Source organism: Astatotilapia calliptera, chromosome 7, assembly GCF_900246225.1.
Source record: "Astatotilapia calliptera chromosome 7, fAstCal1.2, whole genome shotgun sequence".
Taxonomy (NCBI): Eukaryota; Metazoa; Chordata; class Actinopteri; order Cichliformes; family Cichlidae; genus Astatotilapia; species Astatotilapia calliptera.
In genome coordinates this window covers 8,449,352-8,464,405 of record NC_039308.1, presented here as the reverse complement: position 1 = coordinate 8,464,405, position 15,054 = coordinate 8,449,352, and the positions used below count along the sequence as shown (strand labels likewise).

At 38.8% G+C, this 15,054-nt stretch overlaps 2 protein-coding genes across 3 annotated transcripts in view; both read left to right on the top strand.

Moving 5' to 3' along the window:
• The window catches only part of ythdc2 (YTH domain containing 2), a 41,148-nt gene extending 38,584 nt beyond the window's left edge, over positions 1 to 2,564 (top strand). The window contains exon 31 of the mRNA XM_026172852.1: positions 1,960 to 2,564. Coding sequence (XP_026028637.1) covers positions 1,960 to 2,010 — 51 coding nt within the window. The 3' untranslated portion in view covers positions 2,011 to 2,564. The remainder of the gene's footprint in view (positions 1 to 1,959) is intronic.
• Positions 2,565 to 3,977: 1,413 nt separating this feature from the next.
• Positions 3,978 to 14,259, top strand: hmgcs1 (3-hydroxy-3-methylglutaryl-CoA synthase 1 (soluble)). Of its 2 annotated transcripts, none has more exons than XM_026172853.1 (10): positions 3,978 to 4,149; positions 5,929 to 6,377; positions 7,518 to 7,643; positions 7,943 to 8,107; positions 8,847 to 9,015; positions 9,185 to 9,355; positions 10,094 to 10,200; positions 10,315 to 10,440; positions 10,968 to 11,125; positions 13,416 to 14,259. In XM_026172853.1, the coding sequence occupies exons 2-10, from the start codon at positions 5,930 to 5,932 to the stop codon at positions 13,491 to 13,493; spliced, it is 1,548 nt and encodes a 515-aa protein (XP_026028638.1). In that variant the 5' UTR covers positions 3,978 to 4,149; position 5,929; the 3' UTR covers positions 13,494 to 14,259. The 2 variants fall into 2 exon arrangements, with proteins under 2 accessions (XP_026028638.1, XP_026028639.1); XM_026172854.1 differs by lacking the exon at positions 3,978 to 4,149 and adding an exon at positions 4,609 to 4,740.
• The last annotated feature ends 795 nt before the right edge of the window (positions 14,260 to 15,054 follow it).

Here is a 15,054-nt window from a genome sequence, read left to right as displayed (position 1 = left end):
CAGACATCCTTTGAGACAGCAATCCAAAAGGAGCCCAGGTCCAGTTTGCCCCACTGCAACTTTAAAGTGCTATCGGTGGAAACTTCCAGAAGATGGGATTAGAGATGTGAGGGCAAAGCGACATCACTTTGAGTGGGATCTGCAGAAAATAGGAAATATTCATCAAATTTCTCTGTCAGTTGTGAAAGGTGTTACAGACAGAATCACTGATCTTCACTTGAGGGGAGTTTTCCAAGATGAGAGATAAAAGTGAAAACATGTCCATCCTCTTTTCCTGGGCCCTCTTAGTCAATAAAGCAATTTTCCCCTTGAAAGCTTCAACTTTGTCTGCAACAAAAAACATGTTGCTGTTTCTCCCTTGAAGTGAGATGTTCAGCTGGTTCAGCAGTGAAAAAATGTCACAGAGGTAGGCAAGCTTGGCTTAATAATGTGCAAGAGCAGATTTTCTTTCTCTGTGAGAAAAGAGAAGACCTCGTTCCTCAGTTCAAATAAATGCTTGAGGACCAGTCCTCTTGAAAGCCAGCTTACCTCACTCTGGTAGAGCAGCTGGACCTGACCTGCTTCCATGTCCTCACAAAGCTTGGTAAAACATCTGTAGTTATTTTTAATGAATTTGATAGTTTACATCCATCACCTCGTGGAACTCAAGTGACATCTTTTTTGCTACAAGGATTTCACAGTAGAGAAAACAGTGGGTCCATTTCGCTTCTGGTGCACAATCAAAGATCTGCCTAATGATGCCTGCCAGTCTTTGAAGCTTCATCATTAGTGCACACCCCAACACAGTTCTGCCAGTTCAGATCGTTCTCAGTGAAGTAGTTGTCAATGCAGCGGAAACATTCCTGAGCCGTGGCTCGTGTTGGTAGCTCTCCACAAAACAGCATGTCTTCTGCTGTCCCAGCGATAACAAACTGAAACCAGCAATAATGCACCATTCGTGACATCAGTGAACTACTTTTTATTCTTTCTAGAAGCTGATGCTGTATGTCTAAGGCCATGTCCATGATATGGTGGCTTGCAGTGTTGTTTGAGAGTAGGATGGTCAGTACCTTTTTTGCAGCAGCCTCTCCGATCATTTCATGAAACATATGTACAGGGGCAGGCAAAATCAACTCTTCCACTATAGTGAAAGACTTTTTACTCTGTGACACAAGTCTGGATACAAGGTAGCTAGATTTTAAAGCACATTTAGAGTTACCAGTCAGTGACACAACAGACAGTTCCTGCATCTGCTGTCCATTTTTCTTTTCCCTTGAAATATTCCGCTGGTTTTCTTGCGAGTGTGGGATGTTTGGTTTCGAGATGCCGTTTTAATTTCAAAGGCTTTAGTGCTTCGTTGGATAGCATTAGTCCACACTCCACACATTGGGCTCTTGGGTCTGCTTCTTTTCTTTTCCGTTCACAAACCCATATTCAGGAAGTCAGGGTTGTACTTGCACAAAATTTTTGCGGGGGGGGGTTGTCACTTTTATCTTCATTTTTGCATTTTAAGAACTACTCCATATATTTTGCTGACGGCAGGCAGGGTGTCTTCTTCTGCTTGCTTATTGAGGCTGATTAAACAACTCTCACCAAGCTGGGAGAAGCTGTATTGTAACTGAGATTTTCATGGATAACAGTAGTCCCTGGTGTCTTCAATTAATAACTAATGATGTCCCACGGCCCACAGGTGTAAAACAAAAAAGGTGTTTTGCGCCCCTCAAGGCATGGCTCACCGATGGTTAAAAATCACTGGTGTAAGGTATATTCCTCAACCAGGCAACAATCAAAATACATTTTAATAACCTCACACAAAAGATTAAAATGTTCTGCTATACATATTGTTACAAACTGGGACTGAAAGCTGATCCTTTTTTTAATTATTGTTATTATTAGACACATTTTTCATAAATATATAATAATTTGATTATGCATTTGATTTGTTTTGAACTTTTCTGCCATTTTTTTTTTCTAATGTAGGAATTGGAGCCACAAGCTGGAAGCCAGCTGCTGTTGTTATGGGAGAATTAATTCTGGGAGTCAAGTTAAATGAGAGGTAGCAGCCAAAAACCTCTCTCCATACTCCACACTCATTAAGTTTTGTTTTTATATCTCCTCATACCTGTTGTTATATCTGCATAAATTAAATCTTTTACTTATTACACGCATTATTTCTGTTTTACCTTCAGTGGTACACTGTTCTACTAGCTAAGGCTACGTAGCAGGAGCATGGAAGAAGGGCTGACTAATTGTAATTTTTTTTCCCTTGTTAATACACAAGTTCAGTTTTAGAATGTATTCAAAAGGGTACAGTGTTGTGTTAATGAACTGTTTGTTCAGAATAAAATATCTGATGCTTTAAAAAACTTACTAAACAGGGTTTTTAAATGTCTGACAAGAAAATGAATGAAAGAAAAATGCTTGTACTATGTTTGTAATATGTATGTACGTTACTGTTTTCATCATACATTTTATTGTGAAATTGTGATGTTCAGTTAGTTTGAATTACAGAGTTTTGACAGGGTCAAATGTTTACACTGTGTCCCATTTATAGCAAATAAACAGTGATTATTTCTTGTTGCCAACTTGCTGTAGTGCCTCATACTTGGTATCATCAGGTCTTTAACCCATCAGCAAAATCAATATATATTCTTTTGTTAAAGGAATATATATGTACGTACACACACACACACACACACACACACACACACAGGTTTCTCCTGCCACATTTTGTGCTCTTCTTATCAATCTATTTTATACCTAATCTGTCCCATGATTTTTGCTGATGCATTTTTATTCATTGTGTAGCTCTTGATAGAGACTACATTTAATTGTTCCTCTCTACTAAGCAACTCTTAGTGGGGTTGCTGACTCAGTAGTATTGACCTGTTATTTACCTTATAACCTATAATTTTGAAGTTTTGTTTTTTTTTTTCTAAATCTTTATGCTTTGGAATAATAATACAACCCAGATTCACAATTGAAGTGTAATGGTGTTCATTCTCGTCTTAAAGTGGTGGTGTTTTTACCGAATTAATTTTGCTTGTTTATTCGTTTTTTCACAGAAAAATGGTAAAATAAAGTAAATAACAGTCACTCTGGTTATCATTTGGAAACCTGTAGTTGGCAAGCAGATTTAACATATAGCTATTAAGCACGTTATGGCTTAGCTGCAGTGTTAAAATGTTGCTTGGAAGATTATTTCATCATATAATTATACACATCTCCATGTATATATGCATGTAAAACGCATATGACTTGTACAGACCACTAACTCTAGTCAATTCTGCAATTAGGGGGTTACTTTTATCTTTCATCTTTTGATTATTTTCCTGTCATCATTAACCTCCTAGGACCTGGCATCCACATATGTGGACATCATATTTTGGGTTATTTAGACCAAAATACTCAATTTTGCTCTACAGGGGCCTTATATCTAATTACGAGGACATTATACTATCAAAATTTTAAACGAATATCCTCATATGTGGCTCTCATTTTTCTTATAAACAAAAATTTGGTTAAAAAATAAATAAATCTGGTAATTCTTTGTTTTTACATTCATAAGGTCCCAATCAGCCCAAATATCAAAGAGTAATTAAAAATGTATGCCGTGGAAGAGTTCGCGTCTTAGGAGGTTAAAATATATAAAGGTAGTCTAGAAGCCTATTGATTAGTGATTAATATAGTTTTAGCACAAGTAATGTGTATATAATGTTATTGTAATTCACATTGTTTTTGCAGTATAAAACACCTGGCAACTATTGATACTCACCAGAAATTATGACCGCTACAATTTTTCATAACCATGGTGCTCTGTACTACAAGTGCTACACACTACCGCGCCAGGAATTATTTGTGCAACCTGATTGGCTCTTTCTTTCTCACCAGACATCATGCATGTCATACTATTGGACAGCAAATACGGCCGTGATGCGTGGTTGTGATTGGTATTCTCCGATTGGTTGGAAGCTTTCAGGGGGTTCGTAGCGCCGCATCGTGCCTGTGAGCTGTGATTGGACAGGAAGCCAGGTGCTGTAGTACTGAAGTTACGCTGCCTCGTCACTGTCTGATATAAATACACCTCTACTTGACTGCTAGAGGTTGCTGAGCTGGATATAAGAAACGCCGAAGAGAATAACCTTCATCGCTGAAGTTGACTACATACAGGTGAGAATCGCTACGAATATCCTGCAGCTACACATGTTCAGTTATGAAGAAAACACAAGATAAATTTATTGTGCGTTGCTGTTAATCTGATTTTCACATGAGAATAAAGAATCGTTCTTGTGTGAGCACACACACACACACACACACACATATAAATAGATGTTTTAGTTAATGTAAGAATGTTAACACTGAAGCAGACATGGCGAGTCAGACCCTTTAGTACAGGTTTATGACAGTGAGTGCATATATAAATATATACACCTCAGTTGGTCCGTCAGCTGTATTCTTCCGACTAGCAAACTGTCCGAAGAAACGCTTGTAGTCCGTACTGTGATCTATCAAAGTATGTGCCCTGCATAAGAATGTCATCAAACTAGTTACTTTTTAATTTTTTTTAATTTCATTTTTTTTAATGAAAACAACATATTTTCATACGCAAGTGTCCCGTTAACTCAGTGTGGTAGACTATACTTTGGCTCCCAGGCATGCACTGCTTAAGTTCCAGGAAATCCAGTTGCCGTTGCCCTTTCACCCAATTTTGTTGCCCACTGTACTTATCTGGTCCCCGTCTAGTTCTATGTAGCCGTTTAGGTACGTATTCTGAATGGTATGAAAGCAAATATATAGTTATGGGCAGCTCCAGAAACGTGTCCTCCACTTTAAGCTAAGATTTAAGATTTGGTTCTGAAAATCTGCTGGGCCGACCTTTTGACTAGCTAATCTTACCGGCTTAAATATTCATGTGGAGTGACAGTATATGTCAACATTTGATGATATTTATGTAAAAGTCAAGGAAAGAAAGAAGGTCATAGAATCAGTACAGCTGTAGCAAGTATATCACATTTGCTGTTCTCTTAGCTAACGTGGTTGCTAGCAATGCCACCCGTAATCGCAGCAAGTCGGCTAACGTTATCTGTCAGATTATTGGTAAAGAGATCATCAGTAAATAGACTAATATCAGTACACTGTTCTTTTCTAGTATTACTTTTTGTGCTTTCTAAATACTTTCTAATAAGTCTCAAACTAGCATACAGTTTGAGAGTTGGATTTTATTGTTTATGATTATTAGCCTGTAATGACTCGTGCTCTGCGACGTTGTTGTAATTAAATAAAATGTACCCCCATAATTATGCAGCTGTAAAGGTTTTGGTGCTGATGCCTGTGCATAAGTAATATTGTTATATTAGTTTATTTTGGCTGTACATTTTCAACCCTTATACAACCAATTTTATCCCTTTTCATCATCAGCATCTGTTAGTGTAGGGTATTTTAGTCGGAAGCCTGTTGAGGTAAATGTTGCTGTAATTTGGTGCTATATAAATAAAACTGATTTGAATGAGATATAACCAAGTACTTACCTGTCAATGGGGCTGGTCATATGCCAGTATTTTAAGGCTGAATGGTGATACTTAACATATGGATTTTTCCATATTTTCTATAAAAACATTAAAATTGTGCCATTTACTAACCTACTGATTTAACTTGTGTTAGAGTGATTCAGATTTCACCATCAGAGAGTGAATCCAAAACTGCATACTCACAGATGTAGATACTGGAACTGCTGCATATAGCTACTTAACATATATGATCAAATCCTTATTTTGTTTAACAAATTATCAGTATAAATTAACTCCTGTATGTATCCATCCACCCTGTTTATTGACATTTTTAAAACTGGTGTGCTTGGAAACTAAGAGTATATCTGTTTTTATGTGTTATCTGTGTGTTATTAATATAATGTTTAATATAAAACCCCTTCTTGTCCCCTAATTTGTTCAGGATGCCTGGCTCAGCCCCAGTTAGTTACCTGGGACCATGGCCTAAAGATGTGGGTATCATTGCCTTAGAACTGTACTTCCCATCCCAATATGTGGACCAGACTGAGTTGGAGGAGTTTGATGGTGTGCCCACTGGTAAATACACCGTGGGCTTGGGCCAAGCTCGCATGGGCTTTTGTTCAGACCGTGAGGATATAAATTCTCTCTGCCTGACTGTGGTCCAGAGGTTGATGGAGAAGAATGCTCTATCCTACAACAGCATTGGTCGACTGGAAGTTGGTACTGAAACCATCATTGACAAGTCCAAGTCTGTCAAGACAGCCCTCATGCAGCTATTTGAGAACTCTGGCAATACAGATGTGGAGGGAATTGACACCACAAATGCTTGCTATGGTGGTACAGCTGCACTCTTCAACGCTGTCAACTGGGTGGAATCCAGCTCATGGGATGGTGAGTAAGCTTTTGTTAATGTTAAGCTGCTTTTGTTTATATCAAAAATTACCAGAAATATCTCATGTTTTCCAGTCAAAGCTGACCTCTCTAAACCCCAAAAGGTAAAATTTTACAATTAGATAAACCAAAGAAATCCACAAAATGTAAACATTTGAGATGCTGGAGCTCCAGAGTGGTTTCCATTTTTTGTTTAATAACTTAAGTAGTCTCCAAAGTGCATTGCACTGCTATAGTTATCATCCCAGTCCACTTAAAAAAAGTCTTTCAGTTAAGCATAATTACTCAGCATTACCCAGCAAGTCATGCAGCAATGTAATTTCATGAATGTTCACTTATTAGTGTTACAAGTTCTTCATATTTCACAAATCATTGTGTGTTAGTGAGCTGTGGCTTAGGTGAGTGAGCAGGGCGTCTACCAATCAGAAGCTTGGTGAATTGAACAGTTTCCTCAGATGTGTCCGTCGTGCGATCATGTGACTGTTAGACAAAAGTGCTGAATGAACGCTCTGGGTTCTCAACTTGAGAACAAAGGTCTAGAATCGACTCTGTGTGCAGTCATAGCGCCCAAAATATAACACATGTAAGCTTTTTGAAAAGCCACAGTGGCTTTTTTTTTAAATCTCTTCACCAGTGTTTAGTGACATGCTGACTCAAACATATCTCTCTTGTAAATGAGACACTAAGTCTCAGCGGTATTACCTGTATAAATAAAGTTTAAATAAAGTTAAAACATTATATTATGCATGAAAACTTAAGTAGATAGACTTGTATATGCAGTATGTGGGGTATGTAGGTATTTTTACTCAGTTGTATATAGCATTTGTATTCTATTTTTATCTTATTGTATATTTTATTCTATTTTATTCTACTGTATATAGTATTTTATTCTATTCTGTACAGTTGTGTACTGTATTTATTCTTATTGTATTCTAATTTTTGCTTCATAACTTTTGCAATGTCCACTTCCTGCTGTGACAAAACAAATTTCCCACGTGTGGGACTAATAAAGGTTATCTTATCTTATCTTATGTGTGTGTCTTTTTGGTGTAGTCTGTGTTGAGTGTACCTGAAGCAGCTTCTGTTTTTCTAAAAAGAATGCCTTAGTGATTTCCTGCTCCTTGTGTTTCTTCTCTGCAGGACGTTATGCTTTGGTGGTAGCAGGGGACATTGCTGTCTATGCCACAGGAAGCGCCCGGCCTACAGGGGGGGCTGGTGCTGTGGCCATCCTGATTGGGCCTAATGCTCCTCTGGCCTTTGAGCGAGGTCAGTTAATTGATAGCTTTGTTTCTTATGCTCAGTCTCTGAGACAGAGCTTTTGAGAAAGAAATTATACATTTTTGGAAAAAAGTTTATTTCTGCTCAGATGAGTTATGATATAAGCACTTGTAATGGATACACCAGTAGGACTGTGTTAAATCTGTTAGTAGATAAAATGTATCTAGAAATGACCTCAGTCGTGCAACGTTTTAAATGAGCATCGCACAAAATGTGTCTGAACATATGTCTTTTGACATTTGTGGTAAAATGAGGGAATGACTGAAGTTGTTGTTTTTAATATACAGGCCTACGGGGAACCCACATGCAGCATGCATATGACTTCTATAAGCCAGACATGGTGTCAGAGTATCCTGTTGTAGATGGCAAGCTGTCGATACAGTGCTACCTGAGTGCCTTGGACCGCTGCTACTCTGTGTACCGCAACAAAATCCATGCACAGTGGCAACGAGGTTGGTAGTATATAGAAAGACACACACATGTCTGGTTTGCTATCCTCGTGAGGACATCTCATTGACATTATGCTTTCCCTAGCCGCTTACCCTAACCCTAACCCTAACCATCAAAAATGAATGCCTAATCCTTACCCTAAACCTTAACCATAACGCAATTGTAACCATGACACTAAAACCACATTTTGAGTCTTCAAACTCATGGGGACATGGATTTTGGTCCCCATCAGGCCTGTTGGTCCCAAAGAATAGTAAATTTCGTATTTTGGACCCCCCCAAATAGGAAAAACCAGTACACACACACACCTTGGCCAGAAAAATTACTTCTTTGGTTTTCTCTCAAGGTCAGCGGTTTGGTATAAACTGCTCTGTGGTATGGGGTCTGTAAATTGGAGTATGAGCCAAAAGCTCTTAGCTGCCCCTTTCTTTTTATTGAACAATGTGTTTTGATTTTGAACCGAAGTCACAAAGAATCTAAATCAAGCCCTAAAAACTAGCAGGAATTTATGCTGGGCTAGGAAGAAGTGCAACAAGATTTGAGTTGTATGTAGAAAAAACATGTTCAAGAGAAGTGTTGGTTTGAGTGAAACTCTTATCTATCATTTCAAACTGTCATTTACACCTGTGCCGTATGTAGCCTAGTGTGGTAGTACTGCTTGAGCTACACACAAGATAACCATTGTGTCATTCAGTAAATTAATTTTTTCACATGGTCTTTAATCATTATATTTTCTAACAGAGGGTTCAGATAAGAGCTTCAGCCTGGAGGACTTTGGCTTTTTAGTCTTCCACTCTCCTTATTGCAAGCTGGTACAGAAGTCATTGGCAAGACTGATGCTGAATGACTTTCTGAACCACCCCAGCCCAAACACTGAGACCGGACCCTTCACAGGCCTCGAAGCCTTCAGGTACTCTCAAAGTAAAGCACCTGGCCAGATAGTTTGTTTTAAAGTCGTGAGCTCAAGTGTAATTGCTAGTTTTGGACATATTTAGACATTTTCATCATTTGTACTTTTATACAAACACAAAGGGGGGAAAAGCACTTGTAGTAGTTTTCTTACTCATTGTGTGTTGCAGAGATGTACAGCCAGAGGATACCTACTTTGACCGGGATGTGGAGAAGGCATTCATGAAGGCCAGTACAGATATGTTTGAGAGGAAGACCAAGGCATCCCTGCTAATCTCCAACCAGAATGGAAACATGTACACCCCCTCTGTCTATGGCTGCCTGGCATCACTTATTGCACAGTATGTCTCATTGTCTTTTCTTCCTTTTGCATTTATTTGTCCACTGAGGTCAAACATTAGTTTGAATCACGTGCTTAAGAAGGTTGAAGTCAAAGCCTGGATTAACCTATAATAAATAAATTAAAGGCAGCAACACATGGGTGCAATAGTTTAGCTGTCTGCTGGAGCAGATGAACATATGCTGCAAGTCTTAAAGTAATGTCCTGGGTTCAACTCCAGTCTGAGCTCTTTGCTGCATGTCTTTCCCCACCTTCCTGTCTGCTCTTCACTGCACTATCTAGTCAAGGCAAAAAAGACAAAATCCACTCAGACTTGAGGCATAATTAAAATTCTGTGGGATGTGCTCCAAATTTTGTGTTAGGCTTTGTGTGTGTGTGTGTGTGTGTGTGTGTGTGTGTGTGTGTGTGTGTGTGTGTGTGTGTGTGTGTGTGTGTGTGTGTGTGTGCTTGAGTGAGCGGGAGCGCACAATTTTCCTTTCTTTTCTTTTCTTTTTCTTTTTTTAAAAATCCATGTTATAGTTCACTTCTCAACTGCCTGAATAATAAAGGCTGAACAGATCACATAGAAGTCCTGAATCCATACTGATTCCACAACACTAACATCAAGAGTCTCTTTGGATCCTTGTCCTTGATTTGAAATGCTTGTCCTGCTAAGATTACTATTTATTTGGGACTAGTTTTACTCATCCAGTATGTATATTAAAAAAAAATATATATATATTTGTTGCCTCTGTTGTAGACACACACCATCACAAATGGCAGGACAAAGGATTGGAGTTTTCTCCTATGGTTCAGGATTTGCTGCTACACTGTATTCTCTCAGAGTGACACAGGACCATATCCCTGGTAAGTCATATATTTTACAATTGACTTGTGTGACATAAGTAAAATTGCAAACTTTTGCCATTAAAAACAGTAGAAAGAAACTGTAGTTCATTTCTGGTTGGTTGTCTGTGTCAGGATCTAGTCTGGACAAACTTGTATTGAGCCTAAGCGACCTGAAGACAAGACTGGACTCGAGGAAGAAAGTTTCGCCAGCTCTTTTCTCTGAGAATATGAAGCTGCGAGAAGACACACACCACTTGGGTATGACCTCGCTTTTGTTGCTTGGTTATTATTTTTCCATATTTCTGACAGCAAGGACACTAAGAGCTGTCACAAACGCACAAAATAGCGTTCATGTAAGCACAAATAGAAAATGTTAATTGTGATGTTTACAGTAATGACAAGTATGTGATTCTTGTTCTAATATAATTAAAGAGCTTCACAACGGCTTTTGCTGTGCCCTAATATAAAATGTTACTTGGTTATTTATATATTATTCTGCACAAAGAAACATGATTAACAAATCTTGATTGACTGATTTAAGTCAAAAACAAAAATAGAAGATTCACACCCCAGGTAAATGTAAGACAGTGTACCCTGACTTTGCTTTCAAATTCACACATCTGAAGAGTACTTCAATGGAAAGTCTTTAACTTGTCAGAGTCTTGCCTCAGTAAAATAGGCTGGTTTGGCTAAAACGCTCACTGAGTTATTCACACACACAACTAGACTGGTATTTGGAATAATGGCTTGTTTACACTGATCACTTTTTTTCTTCTTCCATACAGCCAACTATGTCCCACAAGGCTCTGTTGAGGATCTGTTCCCAGGTACATGGTACTTGACGCGAGTGGATGACAAACACCGCAGGGAATATGCCCGCAGACCTCTGGATGATGACCTGCCAGCAGAATCAGAACGGGTTCGCTCAAGCAGTGCCACAGAGGTACAGGAGGAATAAATATTTGGGCAGTTTTCTATCTTTCATATAGACAAAATGAATTCTGTAACAGTATTTTTTTTTTAATCTGTAAATGACTATATGAGCAGTCCCTTATAGAAACAAATGACATGGTGGGCATGTAAGAGTCCACATGCTTAGTAAGAGTATAAAACCTTTAATTGGTGAATCTAAATTGGCCATAGGTGTGAATGCGAGTACGAATGTCTGTCATCCCTGGCGATCCATCCAGGGTGTACCCAACCTCTTGCCCTATGGTAGCTGGAATAGGCTCCAACCTCCCTACGACTCTGATATGGATAAGTGGAAGAGCGTGGATGGATGAATGGATGAAATCACCCAGCTATTTTATATAATTTAGTTATATTCGGGTTGTGGGGGCTGCAGGCTAAACAGAGAACCACCTCTTCCAGCTTATCTGGGGGAACACTGTAGCATTCCCAGGCCAGTCGGTAGATGTCATCTCTCCAACGTGTTCTGAGGCTGAGCCTTCCTCCTCAGTATGACAAGCCCAGCTGGTGTTGCAACACTTTATTCAGGAGGCGACCACCTCAACTGTCTTCTTTTGTAGCTGCTGTGCTCTAAACCTTTCCTGAATGACTGAACTCCTCAGCCTGTTCTAAGGGAAAGCCCATCCACCTTGCAGAGACAGCTCGTTTCCACAGCTGGTATCAGCAATCTCATTCTTTTACATTTAGAAAAAGAACTAACAACTAGAAGAAGAAGAATAGTAAAGAATAAAGAGAAACAGGAACTCAGTAGTGTGAATGCTTTACAAAGCACACAATAAGCTTGTCAACAAAAAGATCAGGTGAGATTAAGAGATTTATGGGGTTTGTCAACAACAATCTCAGAGCAGCAGCTCCACCTGGTGGTAGATAGCATTTAGAAGACAACAATTTACTGATATTTGGCATCAATTGAAAACAATTACATTAAACAACTAGTACATCTGGTACCGACTAGTGACAGTAGTGACGATTACTCCTGTAGTTGTCTAGTCATGCACATTCCTATACGCTATATTGCCAAAGGCATTTGTTTGTCTGCCTTCACATGCATATGAATTTAAATGACATCCCTTCCTTAATCCATCTAGTTTAATGTAATGTCAGTCCACTATTTGTGGCAGGAGCCTCCATTAGACACTTCCCTTTCCAGAATTGCATTCTTGAGGTCAGACATTGCTGTTGGGTGAGAAGGCCTGGCTCATGGTCACCTCTTTAATTCATCCCAAAGGTGTTCTATAGGTTTGAGATCAGGACTCAGTCAAGTTCTTTGACACCAAATTCCCTCATCCATGTCTTTATGGACATGGCTTTGTACACTGGTGTGCAGTCATGTCGGAACAGGAAGAGGGGCTCCCCAAACTGGTCTCTAAAAGTTGGGAGCATCAAATTGTCCAAAATGTCTTGGATGCTGAATCATTAAGAGTTCCTCTCATTAGAACTAAGGAGCTGAGCCCTTCCTGAAAAACAACCCCACACCATAATCCCCAATACATTAAAAGTTCTTTTGGCAACAGCCAAACCCAGACTTGTCCATTGAATTGCCAAACAGAGAGTCGTGATTTGTAACTGGAGAGAACATGTCTCAGCTGCTCTAACAAATGATCTGCTTTGCATTGCACTTGGTGGTGAAAGGGTTGGATAAGTTTTCATCCAGGGATATGCGTTCCACGAAGCTCTTTGCACATTGTCCTTGAGCTAATTTCCACAGGAAGTTTGGAGGTGTTGATTCTGCAGAATGTTGCAAACTCTGCACCTCAGCATCCTCAGATTTTTACACGGCGTACCGCTTGGTGGCTGTCATTCCTAATCACTTCCACTTTGTTTTAATACAACTAAGAGAGTACTGTGGAATGGGAAAGAAATTCCACTGGTGGCATTCTATCACACTACCACACTTGTCATCTCAGATTTAAACTGGTCAGATGGTTCTTTTTCTCAGTGGAAATGCAAACAAGCAGTAGTCTGAAGGAACCATTTGGCTTCCTGAAAAGTGTTCCTGGGCACTTGGATGGATGACGGTTTATGTAAAACATAAATGTGGAGGAACCTGTGATTCAGAAGAGAAAGCTTGTCAGCATTCTCTCTCTGCATGTCTTGGTGTACCTAGACAAGATACTGAAGCCCTTTTCCCCATCTACGAAAGAATCCCCCTGCACATGCAGCATTGCTTCTCCCATATAATCAGAGGGCTCTAACTTGTCAAAATGCAATATATGGACAGTAATGAATTGTTTCATGATGTTGATTATTTTTTCTTCTTTCAGCACATCCCAAGTCCAGTAAAGAAGATGCCTCGTATGCCTGCAGCCACGGCTGGCTCTGAAAGAGCCGTCAGCAACTGAAAGTACTCTGCACTTACTTGGAGAATTATTAAGTTCCAGCAGTTTGGAAACTATGCGAGACAATAGAGATCAGATGAATAGCAACAGAAAGTGCTGTGCCGTGCAAAATTATGATTAAATCTCCATTAGTGGAGGACTACAAACAGCTGGAGTCCCCTTGTCTTCATGTGTTACTGCAGGACAGTAAACCTGAGCAGAGTCTGTTACCACAATATTTTATTTTAGTTATCCTTTATTTCAACTTTTATATTTCATGAACAGCTATATTTGGGAGAACCATAAACAGACATAGACATAGCATGATTGATTCTGACAGCTGCCAACCAGTGATGATGTGACTTCAGGTTTTCCTCTAATGAAACAGAACGAAGAGTATGTGTCACCTGTTTTTATGATTTAAAATTGTACTGCTGTCACAGCATATGATGGAGGTGCTGACTTTACAATGTCACTTGGTCATCATAAACCAGAACAGTTCAACACAAGAGGCAAAATGATGCTATATAAAGAGGAGCTTTTTCCAGTAGGCAAATGGTGCGTTATCTTTAAACTTCTGATTCCGGGAGCCAAATATCTAAAACCCAATGTAAATCTGTAAAAAGAAAAAAAAAAAGAAAATATGCACTGTAGCATACTGTATACTTTGTAACACATACCTGGTTTTATTTTGTTGAGACACCAATCAATTTATTGAGGGGTTATTGTAAGAAAATGTTTAATAGTGTTAAACATTTCACTGATAAATAAATCAAATATATCAAACTGACTATGGCTTCTAATTTCCCATTTTTAAAAGAACTTTGTGTGAATTTGAGAAACTGGTCAGACAAGAAAAGACATGTTCTTGGACAGAGGGAACTTTAGCTGAAACTTCATATTTGCAGTCTAATTCATTAAACTGGGTAAGGTCATTGGTTGCATTGTCATTCATTGTTATTTTCTAAACCTGTTCTGTTCACTTACAGAAGTAAATAGCAAGCAAGTTATTTATTGCCTCTATGTGTACAGAAACAGTTCACTTTATTACAGGAAACAAAAAGGGGAAAGAAGATTATTTAAAAATGTCATGGAAACATTATAGCCAGTGCCTGCAAGGTTTTCTTCTTGTGATGTGGCCCTTTTTAAGAAATCTGAAATTTACATTCATCCAATCTAATCAGTGTTTCAGGGGGGAAAAATATAGGTACCGTACAAACAACTGCTAGAAATCCTTTGTAAACCTTCTTGAATTTGAGTAATTTATCCTATCATTCTTGAAAGTGCAGTCTGATCTTCTAATTAAATTTAGTTGTTAAATTTACACAAATTTACATGTGTACTTTTAGGTTTCTGTTGCAAACAGTGCAAGCAGAAAGCAGCCAAACAATTTCATTTCAGTAACTTGTAGTTTGACAACCTCGTAGAAGCAGGAACTTCCATCAGAAATTTCCTGTAGCTGCTTGTCATACTTATACAAAACATGGAAGAATCCTTTATTATTCCTGTAGAATGAGGGTGACTACATATGTATTCCAGTCACTGCCTTACACATACATACATTAGATTGGCATAAATTGAGTTG